Genomic DNA, 20,846 nt, shown 5'->3' with positions numbered 1-20,846 from the left:
GCTTCCTCATGTTACACCGTGGCCACCCCCAGCACAGAGCTGCCTGAGGAGCCAGGTCCCAAGGGTAAGGTCTTGCGATTGAGAAGAGCACACGCTCCCAGTTGCCACCCTTTTCCCTACTAGGAGTGAGGATAAGGCTAACCCCATCTTTGCTGCTGTCACCTCCCCAAAGTATAGAAAGCTTCATTTGCTCTGGATTGTTAAGACTGCAGCAGGCAGAAGGCAAGCACCAAGCAAGGTGTAGCAAGGATCTGCTGAACTGGACAGCTGCTTCAGCTCTTCGTCATCGGCTACAGAAGACCTTCTGCTGTGGGGATATGCAGTGTGGTTGTATGCACCTGAATGGTCAGCAGACCCAATTTCAGCTTTGTATTTTTACAGCTACTTGTGTCCTCCAGTTGATGTCTTTCATGCACATTTCCACAACCGAGAGGGCTCGGCCCCACACTGAAGTCTGTCCATCAGTCAGAGCTGGAAAAGTGACCCTTCTGCTAACACTTAAACTTCCAAATCTTGCAATAAAATCAGTCTCAAAACACTCAAGTCTAAAATAAAAGTTTATTTCAGTTTTAGAAAGAAACAGGAAAATATGTACATGAGTATCTTCTAGTTACACAAGTGACAGCGCGTTGTTTCTTTTCCATGTGTAGTTCCCACTACTGCCTGGCACTTTCAGATAACTTGACATACTTCTCAGTGCCTTTTAGATACTTTACAATACACACACAGAAAAACAGCTTCCAGTGGAAATCTGGGCAATATTAATCCACCTCAAAAATATATTTTTTAATTTGGTTCAGTTTTCAGTATAGGAAAGACACATCATAAACATGAACTAGGCAAGCAGTATGCATGGATCACTGTGAGTACAACACCTGGAAAGCAGGCAGCTGCCTTCCGTGTGCGTGCAGGTGTGCAAGCCGAGAAACTGAGGCTGCCTGGCTGAGCAGTGCTCCATAGCTCACCTGCTATGCAGCAACATGTCATCTGCCAGTCCCATAGGCAGTATTTGGCTACAGTATTGAAATGTTTTGGGTTTTGTTTTGTTTTTTTTTTTTTTTCCCCTCCATGTAAATAGCTTACCCAGCACGTCTTTGCAGACACAGCTCTAAGTGCAGCCAAAGGGAACTTTGCCTGATCAAGGACAACTAGACTGCACAAGCAAACCCATGTTTCACCCATGTACAATCAAAAAGTACATCCCACTGACTGACAAAATATACAATCAGTTAACTACTCAGCCAGTACAGTATCTGTATGGAATACAGCATATGATATGTACCAACTTTCAGTATGAAAACAAGGTCTTCTCATTAATAGCTTTTAAAAAAAAAGTAGTGGTCATTGATTTACCCGGCTCAATTTGAAAGACTAAACTTTTTGCCACTAATTCAACCTTTTCCACTTAAAGGGTCTTTAATTCCCATGCAGAGAACAGCACTGTAAGCACACGTGACTGTGCCTGATGTTAGGCCAGTGTTTGAGCACTTTGCTGGACTGGGACTAAGGCCATCAGCTCCTTGCAAGACTGAGCACTGCAGAGACATTAAAACAAAAGCAACAACAACAACAAGTCCACTCACCATGCCTAACTCTGGACTCTGAATTCCAGTACTCACATTGAGAACTCAGTCTCCCTCCACATTCAGCAGGGCAGGGAAACTCATCCTTTCCTCTCTTAACCGATTACATATGGTAGGTAACTAGTTTCCCATTTCAGCATCACACTCAACTCAGATGCCCCTCAGTGGGAGGTATTTACTCCAACTGACCTGCTTGTTAAAAAAAAAGTGTTAGATGGTGAAATTATGTACTAGATCTAGCTAACCAGTGTTTGTTCTCAATAATAATACTGATTAATAAGGAAAAATAAATGCCTTCAACAGAAACGGTGGTTAAAATATTTTATTTTTTATATCATAGAACATACCGCTGTTTACTTTAAATCACTTTAGAGTAAAGGCACACATTGTTAAAAATACTTCAAATTTACATCACATGTACAAATGCATAAAACAGATGTACATGTCACCAAAAAAATACAATATGGCTTCATAAGGTTGAGGCGGGGCTGGGACAATTCAACATATATTTAAATTTTACAGGAAGCTGTTAACACTGAAAGGACTGACTAGAACAGAAAAGAAAGGACCTAAACCACTGATTATGTTACATAAACAGTACAACACATTGAACATACAACATTGAGCAGTCATGTATGGATTCATAGGACTGTTAGTTCTGCAAATTCATCAGGCTTTCCAGTGCCACTGAGTAAACAGTGCATGCGTATGATCGTCCAGTTGGCAACAGTGGGAAGGTAAATTGCAAATTCTCTGTCCACAAACAGGCTCCTTGAAGAATCTGCTGATATGCTTTGTCAAAATAAGAGTGAAAAAAATAGACTTAAAGTATATTAACTGGAGAGAACAACTGGAAAATGAGTGGACAACTTACATGGTAATCACTTCTGGCTAAAAAGCGTAAAACATTAAGTCTGCAAGAATGTTCCATGACAATCATTTAGCATTAGTCCCACCCAAGTTTAAGGCTCATATCTAAAATTTTCCTTAGATTTGTTTTCCTTTGTGTAAAATTACCTGAGCAGATATCAAAGATCTACAGAGCTTTTAAAATATCTGCAGATACCTTAAAAATCCGTAGATAACTTAAAGCAAAACATCAATATATTGAATTCTACCAGCTAAAAATTCTCAGAAAAACCAACCAACAAAACAATCTTTTGGTATGTCAGTAAAGCCAGGAGAAGAATGAGCTTAAGCTTTTGCTTTCATCTTTTAAAAATGTACATAAAATGTAATAGAATCATTCAAATAGGACTGCTTAATTGTAAACAATACATTAAACCTTAAAAAAAAAAATCAGGAATCAAAATTCAGGCAGTCACTCTAGTCTTCTATAAATTGTTTACAAATGCTGCTTTTCCTCTTGCTAGAGATGGCTGGTGGTTTCTTAAGTATCGATAGATGGAAAATAAAAGGACCTGCCTCTGCTGTATTCTGTATTATCATTCACACTTTGTGTCCAAGAAGTGTGAATTGTTCCCATTCTCATTCACTAAGGTTTAGTCCCTGTGCAACTGTAAGGCCCAGATCCAGAAAAGCACCAAGCATAATCTTAAGAGTTCTGCAGGATCAGGTTGGATTTAATAGATTTAAAGATAAACATGGACTTAAATGATTTGCTGCACTGGGACTCATAAAATTTTCAAAGTGCAAGGCAGAAAAGCATTAGGTTGCATGGACAGACCAGCTCCCAGCGAAGTCAATGCCATCAGAGAGCAGCATTAGACCCTTAATTTCATTTAAAAAGCTTGAAAAAGACAACACTGCACAGAAGATACACGTACATACTTTCAGCAAACAATAGACGGTATGAGGCGATTTCTAGCACAAGGCTTTGTAAATATACCCTACTAAAAGCAGTTTGTTGATTTTATTGAACCAACCAAAACCAACAAAGGAACATAAAACACAACATCTCCTTTTCCTCCTCCTGCCTCACACACTGGTTCCTATTTTTCATTCCTAAAAGAAAGTCATACAGGTAAAAATGTCACTTTAAGCAATGAGCAACTGTATATGAGCTTGAGGAGCAAACGGGACTCTTCCATTCAAATACATTAGGTTAGAACTTTGATATGATGATTACAGTTATTTGTACTGTTGAACTGGGACTAGCTGATTGCAGAGGGCACTTTACAATCATTGACAATCCTGTATAAAGGGTACAAAGAAATTCCTATGAAGTATGAACCCAGGATTGAAAAAAAGATCAATGATGGATGGCTGGATGGCTGACCTGGATAATTAAGAAAGAAAATCACAGCTGTCTGAAGTACCCATAATTCTATGTATAAATAGCAGATAAACCAAATAAAATGCTACAGCTAGTTTGAAAAACTAAATTGAACACTGCTTTTCTATTAAATAGATTAAAATATTAATCCACTGAGAAATTACATTGATAAATAAAGTATTTTCATGTATCAAAAATGAGGGGCGGGTAATAACAATTCCAGACTTCTTATCCCAATAATGAAAGGTCCGATAAACAAAAGTCAATTGTACAGTAGTTCTAGTCTCTTAAATTTACAATACTGAATCCAGCAGGATTTGGCTAAATAATACAGTTTAAATAAGCTAATCTAAAGGAACAGAGTGTCCTGTAAACATCTGACACAAACCACATTGCATTCTGATGGTGTGGCTATACCTTCTCTATGCAGGAGAAAGACAACTCAACTGGTGGTGGTAACAAGGGATGCGATCTAAAGGCAACGTTCCTGTTCTTCAGTAAGGCTTGTAAAAAAATTGAGCAGTGTACGTATGACAGCCTGTACAATTCTGAAATTTTTGGAAAGCTCTTAAGTTTTAAAAAAGCCTAAATGTTTAAAGTATAAAACACACACTGAGATGTCCTTCTAAATTATGTGTAAAAGTGTCTGGCACCAGAAATGACCACTAGGTATTATTATACCTATGGAAAAAAAAGCAAAGAATCACTCAAGACAAGTGTCCCTGAACTTCGGAGTGGATGCAGCCAATTAGGTGACTTTGTGTTGTTCTGTTCCTCTGGAAAAGAAGTCATGAACACACACTCTTTAAGCTGTCTGTACTACATCATCAGTAATATATATTATATATACAGTAAGAATATATATATATAATATATATATTTGCATACATATTTCTTTTACCTCAATCTGGAATCATGTGGTTTCATGCAACACACTTACCAGGAATCAAACCTATTCATTAGATCATAGCTGGTGTAACTTTAGTATCAAATCACTTATTATACCGCGATTCGGCTTTGCTCAACATCAATCCTCTCTGACTAGAATCTTCATCTCACTCTTCTTTCAGTCCAGTTTGTTGCCTCTATTACCCTTTTTCAGCCACCTTCTGCACACAGTGCCTCCGCTCGATGTTCAATGCTGAGATCTTATTTCTGTCAGCTTCTGAAGATAGCTCTGTGCTGCTGGCATTGAGAGAATAAACTGAACTGTCCTTTGACCTATTCGGTAGCAACCATATCCCATCAGTCCAAAAACCGTTGCTTTTATGACAAATTTGAAAATCTTACTTGAAGCTGATGGAGGAGGCACGCTGAAGCAAGAAACATAAAACAATGTTAACACCTGCATACCTGAAAGAACAGGCGTTTTACAAGCAAAACAATGATCTTTTCTCCCCTTCCCCCTTACAGTGCAGGAGACTTGTAGATAACAGATTGCGTCATGAACGAACAACGTGCTCTTTCATGTTCAAGGGCTACATCCAAATTAAATAGTAACAACAACAAATAATAATAATAAAGCAGTGCTTTTGGCCTCCAGAGCTCTGCAGAGGGCAGCGAGGACAAGTCAAGAGAGGCTTTGCATGAAGCTGTCTCTGGTCTGGCAGGTATAGCTGGCTTTGAGATCTCCACAAAGCCACTTCAAAGTCTCTGCACTGGAACCAGGAGGGCAGAAGACAACAGGCACACCAGGTCTACCCCTGCCTTCAAGCAGTCTTATTAACTTAGTGTATGAAGCAAACAGTTCATATTACCTTCAAAATAAAGCTGGCTTTGAAAGCGCAGTTGCATGCACACATAGCCCTGCACCTTCACTAGCAGCTGGCCCTGCACCCATGGCATGCCTACACTGCAACTCAGATAATCCTCTCACAGATGACAGAGAGATCTCTGCATGTCATTTCAAAGAAGCCACAAGTTCTCATTTATTTATATCTAGAAAATGTTTCTAATGTATTCAGAAGCAATCAGTTACAGTGCTGCAAAAACACTATGGGCACGCTCAAATCAGGTGAGATGCACTGAAAGTAGGATACAACTAGACTGAGTTTAGCTCCATGTGCTCGCACTAGGGCAAAGTTAATTACTGGCAAGATTTTGCATGTTAAGGGAATATACAGGAAGACTTTTAAAAGAGTGTACACATTGAACAAAGAATGAGGTAAAGGCATCCCTTTATACCTTCTTACATGCTTCTCTACCTATTCTTTCTCAATTCCAGGCCCTCAGTGCAAAACAGAAAAATCAATTCATAACAATCTGAAGCAAATAGTAAGGTCTGCTCAGACTCAGGTTCAATGCATGACCTTAAAAACTGGAAGTCTGAGAAATGTGTATGTTTCTATCCAGACAACTTCCAAGATCACTTTGCAACTTGTAAACCTACCTAAATACCCGTAAGTCTTAAGAACTTTTCACTTTAGAGAGGTGACAACAACTAACACACAAACCCCTCCCTGTAACTCTGCTCTGCAACTGCAGTGCAGCAGCATGAAGAGTAAAAAAGTTTAACAAGAAACGAGTCTCAGTTCTGTAATGTCAGTGATGCAACCAACATCAACCGTATAATTACACTGATTTGGGCAACCGCATTCTACAGATTATTTATGAGGGTAAACATGGACATCTAGCTTGTGACTCCAGGCAAGGCTTAGCCCTGAAAAAGACCTACCAATGGCTAGGGAGGGCTTCTGTACATTGCATTCTTGGATCCAGACGCCAAGTATCCCTAAATTGTATTTTAGATGCCCAAATACACCATTTAGGCAGGACATAGTCTTTTCTGTTTTTCAGAGCCTCTGAAGAGATGGGTGAGGTGCTTACATAAACACAGTGAACGGATGTGATAAGATACAGTGCTAATATTTGAAAGGCTATATTATCCCAAACCAGCACAGACCAGTACTACCAAGTCGTACTATAATCCCTCCTACATTTTCTGAAGTCCTGACCTCTGTGGCTTTCTAGGATACACATAGTCTGAACATTTTGGTTCTTCAATTCCTTCTTTTACAAAGCATGTTTGTTGGAGTGAGAGTTCACCAGATATGTGGCTTAAATCAGCCCATATTTAGGTATACACATTAAAACATGTTATTACTTATACATGCAGTTAAAAATAGGTTATAAGCAACTGTGATCGTAAGCTTGCCAGAGCCAGCAGTCTCCTGACACAACAAAAGCTTTGAATCCAACAGTTTATATTTACTTAAGCTAGACTGGAAGCCTGTTTTTGTTTTCACCATCTTTTACAGACCTCATTTGAATTCTCATTTTAAAAGCCTTAAATGTGGATCAATAAATTTTTTTTTCTAGGCAAAGGCATTTTCTAATCTCTTCTTCCCTAATATCCAACTATTTACTTTTTTCCTTTGATATTTTCTTTTTCTTTGCTGTAAGCACAATCTGCAAGCACTGCATAGTAAGTCAGTGAGCTGACAACGCAGTGATGACAGTAGTGATGTTTCTTGAAGTTGTGACAAGCAACCAAAAAAATCCCAAACAAATCAGTTATTGCTGTCTTTTAGCAAGGGAACCTGTTATATCAACACGTAGGAAAGGATCACCGTTACCTCATTATTTCCTGGATGTTTAAGTCAGAGTTCCAGTTCTTTTCAATTCCAGGTACATGACCCATCCCAACAACACCAACTACAACAGCTGGGATGTATCTTCTAGGTTCAGCTGAGAAAGAGATTGAAACAGAGGAACATATCAGTAAAAGAACTAATTTCAAACTATAAATAAACAGGCAATGTATGAGATTACAAAACAGAATTTTCCAAGAGGTAGAGACTCTTACTACTAGATATTAAAGCTCTGTTACATACTAAAAGTTAATACTCATCTCACCAACTGCCTCTTATGTTGAAAGTCTGGAAAAAAAAAAAAAAATCAGCACCATTTCTGGATTTTCAGGAAATGTTTGTTTCAGTAAACAGACCTAGCCAAGGTTCATACTCCAGCCTCAGGGTAAGAGGCTCAGCAGATGCAAGCTAAATTAATTTATTTCCTTCCCTATGTGGAAGGAAACAAAGAGCTGAACAAAGAGCTTTCTTGACCAGTTTGGACAGTGGCAGCTGGCACACATCCAAATTGTGACAAGACCTGGGCTAACAAGCAGAATGAACAGCGCTCCGGACGACACCTGCCCCTATTAACTATACTGTAACAGATCTGGCCTCAGCAAGTAACAGCAAAACCTGTACCACTCGTGCAGCAGCTAGCCAGTCACCATTAGACCGTGGCAACACATGCCAGCTCTCACCCTCACCTCCCATTTACCATCTAAATTCCACAACACCCAGTGGGAGTTAAAATGGTTCCTGAAGGTTTTGGGATTACCTCTCCCTCAATGAAAAAAATGGCACCATGACACAATAAAAATAATTAACAGAAAAACTTTCAAAGTAATAGTAATTAGGCTGCTTTCCTACAGGGAAAATTTATTTGAAAATGCTATAACTATTATATACATTTTCAAAACTGTTTCTTTGGACTTGCCTTTTCTCAGCCTGTTCTAGGGTTGCTCTCAATCAGAGCTGCAACTACAACAGAGGCAGAGCACAGCACCTCAGGGCTGTCCACAGCACATCACATCCACTCCAACCTCCACCCGTATGTTCCTGTCTGCTTCTGGGCAGGATTCAAAGATGACACCAGTAATGTTTAAAGCCCTGACTGAAATTTAGCCCCAGAAGAAAATTTTATCCCCCCTCTCAGAGTATTTTGTGTGGAGTAAAGACAGAATGAAAAACTAAATGAGAAAGTTTCATTTGCAAGCTCTTTGGAAAAGTTCACCGAGGCAAATAGTTAGACAAAGGCTAGGAACAAATCAGACCTAGTTTAGGAATATATCAGACCAAATGTATATTTGAGTGCTGCAGTGTCCAGGAACTTCCGCTTACTATGTCCCTACAACAGCAAACCATCTGGACAATAAAGATGATGTTCTATTTCTGCTCATTTGAATTGTGGGGTTTTGGATTTTACTATTAATCTTAAGTATATAATTTGGCTTTTTTTTTCCCTCTTGTGAGCATGAATGTATAGAACAGATTATAGGTATATAATATATAAATGCACAGCTTCTAAACCAAACTGTCTCTGGCACTGTCTCTTGTTAACTAAGAGACAGAGACACATAACTATCAGTCAGGTAGTCCCTCACGTTCTTGTCTTTCATGGTCTCATCTTCTATTTTAAGCACTTCATAATGCATATAAACCCCTTCCAATTTCACAGGCATTCACTAAACTGGTGATCCAGAGACTGAGCTTTTGAGAAGGTAGATTTAAAGTGGAAAAGAGGAAAAAAAAAAAAAAAAAAAAAAAAAGAGAGCAGGGGAGTGCTAAACAATTCCTCTTGCAGCTCATGACTTAGCCAGAACCAACAATAAAACTAAATTTTCAACCTGTTCTTTGGACCAAGTAACTGAATGCATCTGTGCCTCTTTCAGCAGTATCAGCTGAGCCAACAGGAACTCCTGTGTGCTTGGACAACTTTTATGAAGGCAGCATTGAGGTAACATTAGGCAAAGGAGACGCAAGAACACAAGTGCAATCCCCTTTGCTATTTTTTCAATCACAAGACAGCACCAGACGTCTGCGCTGAAATTATTATGAACAGTATCTTCCCTAAGATAGCAAATAACAGGTAACCCATATCTCAACATGCTTATGGCAGGGCACACAGATCACATGGCAGCTAAATACTTCCAAAAGCTAGAGAAATGCAATTCTGTATGCTTACATCTTGCTGAAATATGCAGTCACACGTTTCATTGTCACTGCCACATCATCAGGGTTCCTAGCAGCCCAATTTATAATACGCAAAGTATGAAGAAAATTCAACTTAGGGGCAATTTAGCAAGAAATGTGTTCCTCAGCAGCTAGTGATGACAACGGATTTGGTGAGATAAGATGGTGGAAGTGAGACAGACAACAGAAGCCCAGACTGTCCCATGCTGTGCCGCAATACCAGATGCCTGCCTTTTGAAAAAGTTGTCAGGCTAAGTAGTATTTTCAGTTTTAAACAGCACAATGAGGGAGAAAGGAATCATAATTTGGAGTCTACTGCTCTAGATGGTTGCAACAGAAGAGTAATATCCCTTTTAAATGTTTTAAGCACTGTAATCTTAAGTGACATGTGGCACACATGAAAAGAACATCCCCGATTTCCCGAGAAGAACTGAACTTTGGACTAGTATGCAAAGAACAGCTTGCTAGTTAGGATATCTGCTTTAAAAGAATTACTTTCTGAAGCTCGAGGTAGTTCTATCTGCTTTGCTGCTTGCTTCAGCATGTAGGTCAAGTAAACATCTCGTTCCGAGACAATCGTTCGATGAAGATCAGGGAATTCTCCAATCATTTCTGCCATCATCTGCTCCAGTAAGTCCTTCTGTTTGCACTTCTCCACATCATCTTTACTGAAAAAAAGGTAAGTTCTCAGTATCTGTTATGCTTTTAAAGCCCAATACAGACAAACCAATGAACAAAACCAACTGGCTATTATTCACATTATTCACCTAAACCCACGCTCTACAGCTCTCCTCTCCAAAAGCAAAACAATCTCCCTAAACCTGTAAAACTGGATACTTAACAATGCCCCTACAGTGAGGCAAAGGGACAGAAGAGACGTCATTTGCCTTTACACAGTTCAACTGAATTTCTACCCTTCATAGTTTGCAAGCTAACTCAACTGAGCAAAAGCTCTAGGGCTTCAAAGGAAATAGTTATCATGGTGCCCCACTTTCCGAGTGTATTAATAAGCTTAGAAATGACAACACAGAGCACTCCCAAGGAAGCAGATCTGATCACTGAACACACAGAGGCTCTATTTAAGGAACAAAAAGGCACACTGTCAGGCACAGTTTGATGGGACGGAAGGAATTCTGCGGGTTCTTAGTGCCAATCATAAGTCTTCAGGAGGGAAGTCAAAGTTATAAAACAATTCCCTGAGCAGAATAATAGGAAATGGGCAGGAGATAAACAAATAAAAATTGCAGGAGTAAATGTAATGAGCTTTTACATTTTTATAGGTGCTGTTAATCGTCTGTTTGCACCCATAGCTGTGGTACAGTCATAGTTTGTTGCAATAGAATTATCCATTTTTGCACGGCTGTCTACTGAAGAATGATGCCAAACGTGCTTTCTGTAGTTTCCAAGATCAAAAGGACACTACAAATGTCAACAGTGCAACCAAAAGGAGAATTTCATTGCTAGCTTTCCACAGATCATAGAAATGTCATCACTGACAAAAATTTGATCATGAATTATTACTCCATTTTCCATAGAAACTGATGTTGATAGCTGGGTGCACAATACTACCCTCCCTCCAATAACCTCCCGATTATAAACACCTTTCTTTTTCAGCCTCTGCGCACATATCTCTGTTACTGACAGCCTTGGCTGCAGTCATCACAATATTGTGGAGTTTGGAATCCTGCTGAGCATGCTGAAGACTAGCACTAAGAGAAAGGTTTTAGATTTTAGAAGAGCAAACTTCACCTTGCTCAGAGCTCAGCTGAGAAGGATTCTGTGGGAAGCTTCGATGGAGGATAAAGGAACTACCAAGTACTGGGAGTTTTTCAAGAACCCTCTCTTGGAAACACAAAAACAGTTCATCCCCTTTAAAGGTAGGGGAAGTACGTGGAGCAAGAGATCTCCCCTTGGCTTAACTTCGAGCTTCTGAGTCTGTTCAAAGCAGATTCAGTTCTCAAGCTGCCCTGATCCAGATCTGACTTAGCACAGCAGGCCCAAGTCCTTTGGAAATCTTAAGGAAGTATAAATTAGCATACCAAGGCCCTACTGTCTTCTATTTACAGTATCCACACACAGTAGTGGAAAAGATTTTATTTTCTGCATTAAAAAAAAAAAAAAATTAAAAAAGTTTTTTCCTAAGTACCCTAGGAATTCTCTAGCATCAAGTCTTCCACTTCACCTGGAAGTAATGTATCAAAACACAATTAAATAAAGAGCTGGAACAAGATCAGAAAGCCAGCCTTCTTTCAAAAAAATATGAGATATTGCAGAGTAGTTTGTGGATTTATCCTTCTCACTAACTCCAAGTTTCACTGCATCAGGCTGGGAACCAAGGACCTCCAGCTCCTACTAAGTTAAACCAAAGAACTGAACAACTCAGCCCAATAAACATATATGATGCTCATTCATACCTGATTGGGTCCGATAAGAAGCAAAGGCCCCAGGCAAGCTTGACTTTTTGCCAGAAAGAAAGTGCAGCAATTGCTCTCTTAAATGTAACAGGGATGGGTCGGTCTCCAAGATGGAATTTACAGAAAGGTACTTTACTGGCCTGAAAAAGAAGATACAAATCACTAGTCAACATTTCATACTGCAGCACAGTACACACGTATTAAGAGAACATTTAGAATCATAGAATAGTTAGGGCTGGAAGGGACCTTTAAAGGTCACCTAGTCCAACCCCCCTGCAAAAAGCAGAGACATCTCCAACAAGATCAGGTTGCTCAGAGCTTCATCCAACCTGGTCTTGAATGTTTCCAGGGATGGGGCATCCACCACCTCTCTGGGCAACCTGTTCCAGTGTTCCACCACCCTCATCGTAAACATTTTTTTTCCTAATATCTAATCTGAATCTACCTCCTTCTATTTTGAAACCATTACCCCTTGTCCTGCCACAACAGGCCTACTGAAGAGTTTCTCCCCATTCTTCCTGTAGGCCCCCTTTAGGTACTGGAAGGCCTTGTTTTATTGTGTTATACAAGGTATCTTAAAAAAAATAGCAAGTAATGTCATACTTCAACATCAAAAAATATTTTGGCTTTGTAGCAAATATTCTTTACACATGCAGTGAAAACAGTGTCTCAGTATTCCCAAACAAACAAAAAAAAAAGGAGTAGCTGTGATGTAAAGTGTAGAAGTCTAGCTACTATTTACTTCCCAGTATCACAGCTGGCAGTAGTAAAAAAGGGAATGTTAAAAGACCAGATAAGACTAACAGACCAGTAAGGTGTTTTACTTCCCCAAATATTCTTCTAGGTTAATGCCTTAGATCTCATTAATTTAGAACTGGTTTTCACAGCCTGAAACCCTGACACCACCAGCAGTGGTACCATGATCCATATCCAGAATTCAGAACTAATTATTTAACAGGAACAAAACAAATCAATAATTAATGAAATGAAAACAAATGCCATCAGAAATATAATTAGGAAAAACTCTTTATCATTTGAAGCCTTTTTGGAGTTGCTTTCATGCCACTCAGGGCTACAAACCTCTGTACTTTTAAGTGCACTTTGAAGCTGAAGATGATTCTTACTGCTTCAAAGGCTTCAGCACAAGTGTGGCCAGAGCGCTCTTTTCTAGTCACTATCAAATGGTTTTATTTAGTTCGACTCTGGGAGCAAAAGGCCAGTATAACTTGACCTCAGAAAAACCGTTTCAAGTTCGCACCTCTTTGAAAGCCTCCCTGAATTCTCCTCCTGGGGCCATTCCCAGCTGTTCTGTGATGTGAGCAGAAACCTTCAGAAGCAGCATTTGCATCAATCCAGACATGACTCCATTCTGGCAGAAGAAGAAGAAAAACATTAAAGAAAAAAAAAAAAAAAAAAAAAAAGAAAATCAACAAGCTGTGTGTGGATTTCTCAGAAGACAAATGCACTATTCACAGTCATGAAAAAAAACTTTAATTATCTTAGTGAAGAAGCAGCACTGAAGCTACCTTTTGGAGCCAATTCACTGATCAATACAACTCTTTTATTGCAGTTTGTATCAGTTGTGATACAAACTTTCACTTCGGTGTATTCCCCCTTTCAACAAAAATGTATGGCAGAGTTAAGAAAAGAAAGGAGGGCAGCCAGACTTAACTCAGTCTATATTTACTCCACTTGCTTGAAGAAAGTGGCTGAATGGTAAAACAGCTCATACTGCGCATTTAGTTTTGCTTGATCTATCTGGTTACAAAGAAGCGGGACCACAAGAGTACATCCCATTGAAGGTACAGTGAATGTCACATTTTAGAGATACTGAAAGGGAAATAGCTAGTGGTCTAATGATGAACACTTCCACAATCCTGGGAAACCCTAGGCTAAGGACTGACTAGGTTAACAGATGCAGAAACACAGAGAATCTAGTGTTGTGCAAGAAATTGCTGTGCATGACTTCACCACAGAAGACCCTAGAAAAGACCTCAGTCTTGAGTATAACTCACTCCCACAAGCAGACTGAAGGCCTCTTCTATTTTTCCTTTTTTTTTTTTAAACAGAGACCTAAAATCAAGACTTTTCTTTTTAAAAAGAAAAAAAAAATCTCCTATATATACTTATGCAAAATTTCCCTTACCTATCCTTTAACAAAAAGAAGGAATGAAAACACATCTCAAACAAATCCATTCAGAGCTGTTCCTTCTGTCCAGCTCTGGCCATCCTCAACAAGTTGTTCTTATAACTAAGACTCAGCAGCTGAATGTTACCTGTCCCCAGGTGTAATCTATACTCTGGCTACGCATGTCCTCCAATTTGGCATCAGTCCATACTGCTATCAAAAGGGGCATTCCCCCTTCTCTCACCAAAGGTTAATTTCCTGCTATATCACCAATTTCATGCAACTGAAGATGAGGTTACATGGGATAGCTTGAGTTAATGTAACTGCTTGAAGTTACCAGAGGAAGGTCTTGGTCTCCATTCCTTGTTCCCAGGACCATGCTCAAATAACCCACCCTGTGCCAGATCTGATGCCTGTGTGACCTCTCCAAAGGCTACAGTTAAGTGGACCGAATAGGCACTGAGGACCAGAACTGGCAAAAGAGAGGGGCTATTTTTAAAGCCATTTGATTATCTGCTTTATGCTACAAGCTAGCAAGCATGGCAGAAAGATACAGCACTGGGCTCCTGGGTTGAGACAAGGAAGAAAGAGGGCAGTGAGAAAAAAAGGTTTTCAGCATCCTTGAGATGCAGTTCAAAAGCCTGAGGGACAAAGGTTTCCAGAAGTTCAGAAAAAATGCTCACAGCAAACAAAAAAAAAAAACCCCACCCAACCTAGGATAATGCAGCCTGAGGTTATTTGCTGGCTGATCTCTGCTTCAGGATTGATGTATTTGAAGTTGCATTTTTACACTGTGACAGAAAGATTCACCCTGCTGGCTAACAGAGGGATGCATCTTTGAAGTGTGTCTGAGTCATCTGTGCTCTTAACCTGCATCAAACTCAGTGCCTGCCATATTTGCTCAGCATCAAGGTGATGTGACAAGGAGCCGTATGTAGCAGCAACCAGCAAAAACTGGCCAGCCAGAAAGTGTTAGGGGATAAAGAGCAAAATGTACAAAAAATGATGGGAGCAAAACAGTAAAAGAGGCTGTCATCAACACCAGATTATTAAATGTCAGATAAAGGATAACTGACTACAAAAGGACATTAATTCCTGAGTGGCTGGCAGTAACTTCACAGATCAGATGCAACAGCCATAAACACAAAGCAATGCACAAGTAGAAGGAAAGTGAACTGCACAGGTAGAGGGATGCAGAGCTATTAGTGCACAGGAGAGAGAAAGCAAAATACCGATTCTAGCAGCCCAGTATTCAATAGCAGTCAGAAAGCAAGGAGAGTGAGAGGGATTACCAGGAAAGGAACAAAACAGAAACATCAATGTGCTGCTGTATGACCTTTAGCAGACTCCTGTCTTGAAAACAAGATACCTGAACTGGAAAATGCAAAAGGAAATACCAAACATAAGAGAAGAGATGAAACATATTAAATACTCATGAGGCTCGGGAAAGGATGACTGAGGAAGATACACTCTATGGGACACCATGACTAGCGTGGAGACAGTGAAAAGGACAGGAAGAGAGAGGAACAGGCATGCAAGGTATGATTGCAGGTTCTAATGTCTTCCCCCAGGCATCTGTTATTGGCAGCTGCCAGAGGGCTTCTGAAGCAGAGAAATCTTCCACTGGACTCAGCACAGAACCGCTTATACTACTGCGGGAACACAGCCTAAGGAGGGGGCCCTGGGGCTACTCTTTGGCTGTTTAACAAGTCACAGACCTAGCACTAACTGCAGAACTGTGGGCAGAAACAAACAGTTTGTATTGTAGTCCTCTGGATTTCTTCTCTTAAAAACCTTAATTCCCACAGACATAGCCCTGTGCAAATGCAGCCTTGCCACCTGGAGCCTGGAACTGGTTTTCCTACTGCTGCAAGAACACGGGAGGTTCGACTCTAAAGCGCAAGTGAAGGTAGCAAGTGACAGCAGCCTGCTCCTGTCCATATGGATATTCCCATCATCTACCAATTCACATTATATCCGATTTATTTAACAGAACAATCCTGTAGATTACCTAAACATGGAGGGCTGTATTACGCAGTGCAAAATGAGAGCTTTTTCACTGGCTAGAAGTATTAAAAAAAACCAAACACATTAGAACATATTCGTGCACAGGTAACTTCAGCCTAAAGGAGCAGCTTACAAAAACAGTGAGGCTGAGCTAAGATTTTGCTGCCACCAGCCCTTTCTTCTGTGCTCCAGAACAAGGTTTCTCAACTCCTTCTCTGTGTCAGGTCTAGCAATCATACAGCCACACAGGGACACAATGCAGTTAGAGCCCTGTTCAGACTGCGGCCATGTTACGGACACAGAAGGGACACTGGAAACAGGAAGCCTGCGGAGAAGGTAAGACAAAATTTATGTGTCACCAGTTTTGTTTAAACCAACTGTTACTGCACATCTCCGCTACCTGCATTTGAGCCAGACGCTAGTTTGCACTGTGTTGCATTGCTTAACGGAAAGCAAACAGGTAGCTCTCTGCAAACAACTGTGAGGGTTTTGAAATTCAAGGAGGCGCTGGGGGAAGGCTGTTTTTCACCCGCAACAGTTGCTTGATAAGTTGTGAATGCCAGTGACCCACTGCGAGTGTGTAATCATTTCATTTTAACACTGCTCAGTTTCCAACCTCAATTAAGAGCAATGAAGTGCAATTTTACTGCTTAAGATTTGTACAAGTGATTATAAAAAGACACAATTTTCTTTTCCTAATTTGATACTCCAGGATGAAAGTTACAAGCCGTTCTGATTTTTGGTGTAGCTTTTGGGCCTGAATGCGTATTTCAATGAGAGGGCAACTGAAGCATGACTAAGCAACTTATCAGCTGGGTCACTTTTACTAGAGAAAAACAAAGACACTACAATTTAGCATGAGACAGTTGAACTGTTTTTCCTGGTTTTCCCTATATAACCCATGCTGCTACTGAATCAAAGGGGGAAGTTGGGTTTTTTTTTGGTTGAGACTATAGACAGATACATATATTATTTAAAAGGCACAATGTAAAAATTATATTATTATTTGCATTATCCCTGGTGACAAAGGAGACTAAGATTGAGCTGTAACAGTAGGAAGGATCTCTGTGTTATTCTCTGGCTTTGGAGCCAACACAGTCTGCATTTCCTATGGTCTGCACACAAGATCACTTCAAGCCCTGGTAGGAAGTGCTAATTACAAAGCTGTCAACATAAATTTACATCACAGAGAAAAAAGCTGCTATTTTAATTGTCCTTTTCCTCTTAACAGATAAGCACAGCAAAAACTGTTGCATTTAGCTTTGATATTAAAAAAAAAAAAAAAAAAAAGGCTTCTGTGCCTGTTTACGAGGTCAGAAGACCTCAGCTATGCTGCTCTGGTTGTTGGGAACACACGTTCTTTTGGCTACATGCATCAGAACAGTCCACCTTATCTAAAATAGACAGATGGATGCAATAATTCATGCAATATGCAAGCGTTTTGCAATGTTGTTTCCCTTTAATAGGACATAAATAAAGAAAACAGGAAAGACTGACTATTGCCTAACTCTACAAGTCAGAAAGGCTGCACTAAGACACAATGTGTATACACACACACACGTAAACTAGCCCCTAGCCACTGCAAGTGCTTCTGCATGGATGTAGATTATATTCTTATGAGGGGTACAATCCTGGAAATTCCCCAGTTACAGCAATAAAACAATTCTAATATATAACTACTGCATCGCACAACCAAAATAACGATCTGAGTTTCTTCATTCAACTGGACACTGGAAACCCTCTTTACTATTGACCACATACAGCCATTCTAATCAAATGTCCTATCATTTTTTAAGTAAACTTTGTACTGTTTCACTGTGCCTAACTTAAAATTAATTAAATACAAGCTAACTGGGAGAAACTGAAAAAATACAGGGCAACACTTCTTTTGTGCACGCATGCCAGATGGCATCAAACTGCCACAGTAGTTATAATTTGAATAGAATTCTACACTTTCCAGCCCAAATTTTTAAAAAATCTCCCTCAAGATCTACTGTAAATGAGAAAGACAAGTGGATGAGAGTTAAAAAGAAAGAAACACACTAGGATGAAGAAGGAATGCAACTAAACAGATCATGACAGACAACACCAAAATTAAGTCCTCCCTAAACAGCTGTGATGCAGATTGCAGGAATAATGATCATATTTAAACATATTAGCAGAGCACTGCAATTACAAAGTTAGACTTGTGTCCTGCAAACGGAGCAACTGTTAAACCCAGGAGGATTCCTGCTGAGATTAACAACTACTTGAACAATCCTGTTATGAAAAGACGACCTCAGCTGAAAAAAAAAAAAAAAAAAAAACAAACAAAAAAACCCAAACCAAACTTAACTTTGCCACTGTAATAGTCCTCTCACCCAGGTGAGCAGTATTAAGTTCCCAGCTGGTGCAGACACCGTTTTGGTTGTAACTTGACAAATTGCTCTTAACACACAACTTCAGTTCTCACTGTGGGAATCATACCTGCTTTATAGCTTGTTGAAGTTTTTCCAGATTGATTTCTTTGGCTTCTTTTAGTAATGTTTTTTCATCCATCTTTAACATAGAAACTCTGTACTGGCATAGTTCCACCACAACTACATCAGGTTGCACTTCCTGTATTGTCTGAAAAAGATGAATTTATTTACATCAGTTTAGGGAGGATTAAACAGAAATGCAGCCAATATCGACATTTTCATTATAAAAGGGACTTAATAAAAGCACATTCCAGCAATCATTTTCAATTAAAAGAACAGTGAAAGAGTAAATAAGACTTCTCCAAATAGCTATGTATTGAGAAAAACATTAAAAGAGATGACAGTTAAATGCTTCAGCTACTGGATGCTTTTGGACACGAAGATGGAGAACAAATTGGAGCAGGGGGAGAAAAACTTGATGTTACACTTCTTTCACATTCACAAAGTTCCTTTAGCTATATTCAGTGATCATTTGCAATCCAAGTTAGAATAAAGTTGTTAGAACCAGTATTGATGATTCTGGCACAAGATTCTTCCCGCTCCAGCTCCTGGACAATAAAGCCACTCTAAACTGCAGACTTTGCACGAGGTACAGTATGAAATAGTTCCTACTTTCCCTAGAGCTTCAGACCTACTTGCATCTTGAGAACAGATTCCAAGTTTTGGGGCAGCATGGTTTTACAGCTCAGTACTATAAATCCTGGGCAGACAGAAGCTGTAAACTGCAGTTTCTGTTCTAGGCTTCTCATCTTCTCAGCTCGTCCCCACCACAGCGAGTATGCAAACACACAGAGTACACCGCGTTGGTGTGATGTGATGCTGTATTGTGACAGGCAGGGTAAGCTTCACTAGTGAGACTTCTACTTTTAACAGTGGCACTGTATTTAGATTTGTTGTTTAAGGACAAATAAAAATATTTGTGATTGGAGAACAATGTACTGCATCAAAAAATTATTAAGATAATATGGCTGACTTAGTTCATCCCACAGCACTGTTAACCCTCCAACAGCTAACTTGAGAAAAACAGAGCCTGCACGTTACAGCACAGAACCAAGTCGGAGAGTTGGACTTCATTCTACTTAATGCTAAGTTGACAACATTATAAACACGCTGTTGAAGGACTTCCACTTAGTATTTACCTTCACTACATCTTTTTTGCTGCTGTCACTGAAGTGGGCTGTTCCAACCACATATACTTTAGAACCATCCTCGGTGTCAAGCTCAGTCACAGTGCTTGGTAAAGTAGTTTTTTTCTGCCTCTTCTTCATCTTCATCTCCAGAAGAATTTTAAATGCATCTGCATCAGCTATAAATGTAAAGAAAAACAGAAAAGAAAAGCACACATGACTATAAAGTGCAGGTAAGTCAAACAGAAAATAAAAATGTCACCACTAAACAGCAGAGTAGAGCTAAAATGCCATTGATTTACCACTGTAATCTTACATTCAATTCTGAGGCTACATCATTGAGAGTGCCACCACTGGAGAGGCTGCCTCCAAGCATGGGTCTCAGTCCAGGTTTCCTACCCTGTGGACACTGGGACAGGTTGTCCACGCAGTTCAGTAAGGGAAAGAGAGAAGCTGTGTGGCAGGTGAGGCGGACAGAGAAGCAAAGAATACTTAGAAAAGGTATACACTAAATTAAAAAAGAAAAAAGGCATTTTTTAAATTCTAGAACAACTAGAACAAAAGAGTTACCTTTTGGGGTTTTATCTATATAAACAACAGCAACACATACACACTGGTTTGAGTATGCTGGTAAAGTCACCTGCACATATTGGCACATATTGGTACTGGTAGGTATCCTATCTTAGCCTTTTCTATGATTAACACACCAGGGATAAGTATACAACTGAAATTTAAACCTTAAGAGGCATTCAGGTCAGGAAACCAATCATTCTTCCCTAGTTTCAACAACAAACTATTTAAGACCAAAATGTTACAATGTGAGTTCAGCCCATCTATCTCAACCCATGAAAAACAGGAAGATCTATCAGTTCTATCATTTGCAAGCAGCTTGTAAAATGCCAGAAAGCCTCATTAACCGAGACAGAGAAGCTTCAGTTTTACATCAACGGGAAATACAGTAACTTTGAATGAGCTATCTTTAATCTGTAATGCCTCTTAAAAAAAAAAAGTATCATCAAGTAGGAAAGCAGAGTTTTGTTTCCAACCAGCTCTCTCTGGGAAGCTGCTGCACAAGTTAGCAGAGGTTTCAAGTAGTCCAGAAGCCCGGAATAGGATCATAATTCCAGGAG

General features: G+C 39.7%; 1 protein-coding gene across 1 annotated transcript in view; it reads right to left on the bottom strand.

Moving 5' to 3' along the window:
* Positions 1-539: 539 nt before the first annotated feature.
* TRABD (TraB domain containing) overlaps positions 540-20,846 on the bottom strand; it is a 34,378-nt gene continuing 14,071 nt past the window's right edge. The window contains exons 4-10 of the mRNA XM_086747016.1: positions 19,729-19,895; positions 18,597-18,737; positions 13,254-13,364; positions 11,996-12,135; positions 10,077-10,249; positions 7,395-7,506; positions 540-5,132 (exon numbers count right to left, since the gene is read on the bottom strand). Coding sequence (XP_086603142.1) covers positions 4,955-5,132; positions 7,395-7,506; positions 10,077-10,249; positions 11,996-12,135; positions 13,254-13,364; positions 18,597-18,737; positions 19,729-19,895 — 1,022 coding nt within the window. The 3' untranslated portion in view covers positions 540-4,954. The remainder of the gene's footprint in view (positions 5,133-7,394; positions 7,507-10,076; positions 10,250-11,995; positions 12,136-13,253; positions 13,365-18,596; positions 18,738-19,728; positions 19,896-20,846) is intronic.

This window comes from Chlamydotis macqueenii, chromosome 1 (genome assembly GCF_036417535.1).
Source record: "Chlamydotis macqueenii isolate bChlMac1 chromosome 1, bChlMac1.mat, whole genome shotgun sequence".
NCBI classification, from domain to species: Eukaryota; Metazoa; Chordata; class Aves; order Otidiformes; family Otididae; genus Chlamydotis; species Chlamydotis macqueenii.
Note: the sequence above shows the minus strand (reverse complement) of the source record. Positions and strands in the feature narration are given on the sequence as shown.